Here is a 3261-nt window from a genome sequence, read left to right on the forward strand (position 1 = left end):
AAACTACTTGGGGTTTTGTTCCTCTATGTGCTCTGGGGTAGTTTGAAAAGGTAGGACAGTTCGTTAGAGGAGGGCGGACGCGGACCTGATTACATCAAGAGCATTGCGCCTCCTGTTGGTTCCAAGTGAAAGGGGCGTGGAAAGGGTTCTTGAGGTCGCAGCTCGGATTGGCTGGACACGCTCATTAATATTACAACAAGGCGGTTCTAGCTACTTATATACAAGTTCCCAGTTTGGATGTTTCTCTCTTCGATCACCTCCGCAGCAGTGTCAGCGCTTAGAATCAATCATCCAACTCCTCACTTCAGGACAAACCACAATGTGTGACAAGCTACCCTTCAAAGTCGGTCAGTATCTGTACAGTATGCACAGAAATGCTCACTTTCACTTCCACTTCCGGGGCTAGCTTGATGGTGCGTTTCACAGTGAACTAGTGAAAGAATTTCGTCTTCATAAACGCAGCGAATGCATGTGTACATTCAGTTTAGTGTAGATGAACGCGTAGGTTTGGTCGTTGTTCGGAGAATGTCTGCGGTTTCCGCTGTATAACTGACATTACTGAGAAAGCTGACACACGGCAGGTGTAAACAACACTCCGCTGCAGTGTCTGAGCGGTTTCACTGCTGTTGGTAGACTCGGTCTTATGCGTTCGGAAAGTTCGATAAGAACTGTGCGGAGACGTATCGATATTACCTGGCCACTTTTCTGTTATTGAAGCTCTTAAAAATGGCGACAGCCATGTTTGAAGTTGTAGTTTTAGTATATCGCGCATGCGGCTGCTCGGCACCCGTACCCACATGACCATCATGCATTGCTGTGCTTCGCGACGCTAATGGACCGTTACACCGGAAGCTCGGACTGTGTTCACAGTTGTGAACACAGGATTGTCTCATAACTGATCCAGACTATCTATCTATCTATCTATCTCGCTCTCTTTCTCTCTCTCTCTCTCTCTCTCTTTCTCTCTATCTATCTATCTTTCTCTCTCTATCTATCTTTCTCTATCTATCTTTCTCTCTCTCTCTAGCTTTCTCTCTATCTCTCTCTTTCTTTCTCTCACTATCTTTCTCTCTATCTATCTATCTATCCATCTTTCTCTATCTTTCTCTCTATCTATATCTTTATCTCTCTCTCTCTATTTATCCATCTTTCTCTCTATCTATCTATCTCGCTCTCTTTCTCTCTATCTGTCTATCTTTCTCTATCTATCTTTCTCTTTATCTCACTCTTTCTTTCTTTCTTTCTTTCTTTCTTTCTTTCTTTCTTTCTTTTTTTCAACTTAATTGCCTGACTGAAATAAGCAAGATTTAAGAGAACAGCTACTGCTGTATTGCTTGTAAACACATACACGACCGGTCAAAAGTTTAGAAACACTCGTGTGTCACACACACACACATTTTAGAAGAATAATAGGCTATAGAACTATGGGAATTATGTTGTGTTAAAGTAAAAATAAATCAAAATCAGGTAATATTTAGCATCTTCAGAGTAGACACCCTTTTAGCCTAGAACTTTCAGAAATGTATTCTCGGCATTTTCTCAGCCAATTTCTTGAGGAATCCCCCTGAGATGCTTTTTAAACAGTATTAAAGGAGTTCCCACCTACGCTGGCTTCTTATTAGCTGCTTTTCGGAATATTTTGCTCATCCATTTAAAATATTTATTTTTGTAAATAAAATGCTTTGTAATGAAAGAAATGAAAGTGTTGGCACAATTATATTTTTGTCTACACCACCGATTTCAAACCTTTAATCGTACACCTTCAGATCAAAAGGTTTTTAAGATCATGAGAAATATTTCAGTCAAGTGTCTGCAAACTTTTGACTGTGTGTGTACGTAATATAAAATAAATATTGGACTCTATACTCACTCTATACCTTCAAAATGGTTTGCTTTATCAAACAATAATTAAACAGGCAGAAGGCTTGATTATTTGGACTTTGTTCTGCTGATCTGAGAGTCCAGAGGTCAGTTTGCCATTAACACAATGTTACTGTAACTGTAAGTAATCTAATAATTGGAAGGAATAACACAATCTACTAAGAACTTCTACTAGAAGATTTGGGTTTTAGACAGAGATTTCGATAAGACCTGGAGAATTCCAGTTGCCCCTGGACAGATATTAGCTGCTTGACACACACACCCAGCACCCACAGGAACACCAAGTAGCATGTATCCCTTTTCATGACTAAAATGGCTACAGCAGTGGGAGCTGCTTAAGCAGTGTGCTTGAAGCAGAGTGAACTGAATGCTTAACGCGTCATGAAACACTAAACTACATTTTCTGAGATGTTAACCGAGGCGTTCGTATCGCGCGTCATAAAAGACAATCTTAGCATCTGTTCATTGTAATTGTAGGAGAAATCTGGTTAATTTTTAGCTTTTCTTCCTGGTTTAAAATCTAGTCCTGTCACAGGAAGGGTTGTCAAAAGTACCGATACTTCGGTACTAAAAAGAAAAAAGTTGACGGTACCAGATGTTCATAAGTACCGGTTAAACCCGGTACTGGCGCGCTGCCTGACAGGTGGTCAGTCGGGAACTTTTCATGGCTGCACTGTGCAACAAGACATTGGAGCCAAAGCAGCATCAGCTCCGCCGGTCACCATGGCTGCGTCCGAAACCGCATATTTACCTATTATGTAGTAGGCGAAATGCATGTATTTCTCTCGGATGCTTGTTTTCCGCTTTCAGTGCTTTTACTGCGAAGTGTGTAAAAGCCGCGCCCCTAATGTTTATGTGCGGATAGATTTATTCAAGCAGTTTATGCAGATGAGTTTAAAATTATGGTAGCGGTTGCATTATGAATGTTGTAGCATAGTTTAATTGGAGTGTATTCTTGCAAGAAAACATTCTCGTTTTTGTTTACGTAATGCAGTGATTTTCAACCACTGTGCTGCGGCACACTAGTGTGCCGTGAGAGATCGTCAGGTGGGCCGTCACTTATCACTTAATTAGTCTTAAAATGATTTTTTTTTATTTTTTATTAACATTTATTAATTATTATCTGCAAATAATATGACCTTGTCGAGTGTCTGTGCTGTAATATAGTGACTGGTGGGGTAATGTAATATTCGTCCGGGTGGCAGCAGGTAGCTAATTTGCTTCGTTCCTTCTTAGAGACAAGAGAATTAGTCATGCATGCGACAGGTCGTGGTGACAGTGATGGTGAAGTTTTTAAAAAGGAAAAATGCAAACTCCTGGACAAGATTCTGACCCAGGTGAAGGCCCTAGTATGAGTGGTGGTAAAAAGAAAGCAAAGAC

The 3261-nt window shown here is 40.6% G+C and overlaps 1 protein-coding gene across 1 annotated transcript in view; it reads left to right on the top strand.

The window, feature by feature from the left end:
* The first annotated feature begins 201 nt into the window (after window positions 1–201).
* The window catches only part of ahcy (adenosylhomocysteinase), a 34871-nt gene continuing 31811 nt past the window's right edge, over window positions 202–3261 (top strand). The window contains exon 1 of the mRNA XM_053637876.1: window positions 202–347. Coding sequence (XP_053493851.1) covers window positions 320–347 — 28 coding nt within the window. The 5' untranslated portion in view covers window positions 202–319. The remainder of the gene's footprint in view (window positions 348–3261) is intronic.

The sequence above is a fragment of the Ictalurus furcatus genome, chromosome 12 (assembly GCF_023375685.1).
Source record: "Ictalurus furcatus strain D&B chromosome 12, Billie_1.0, whole genome shotgun sequence".
NCBI classification, from domain to species: domain Eukaryota; kingdom Metazoa; phylum Chordata; class Actinopteri; order Siluriformes; family Ictaluridae; genus Ictalurus; species Ictalurus furcatus.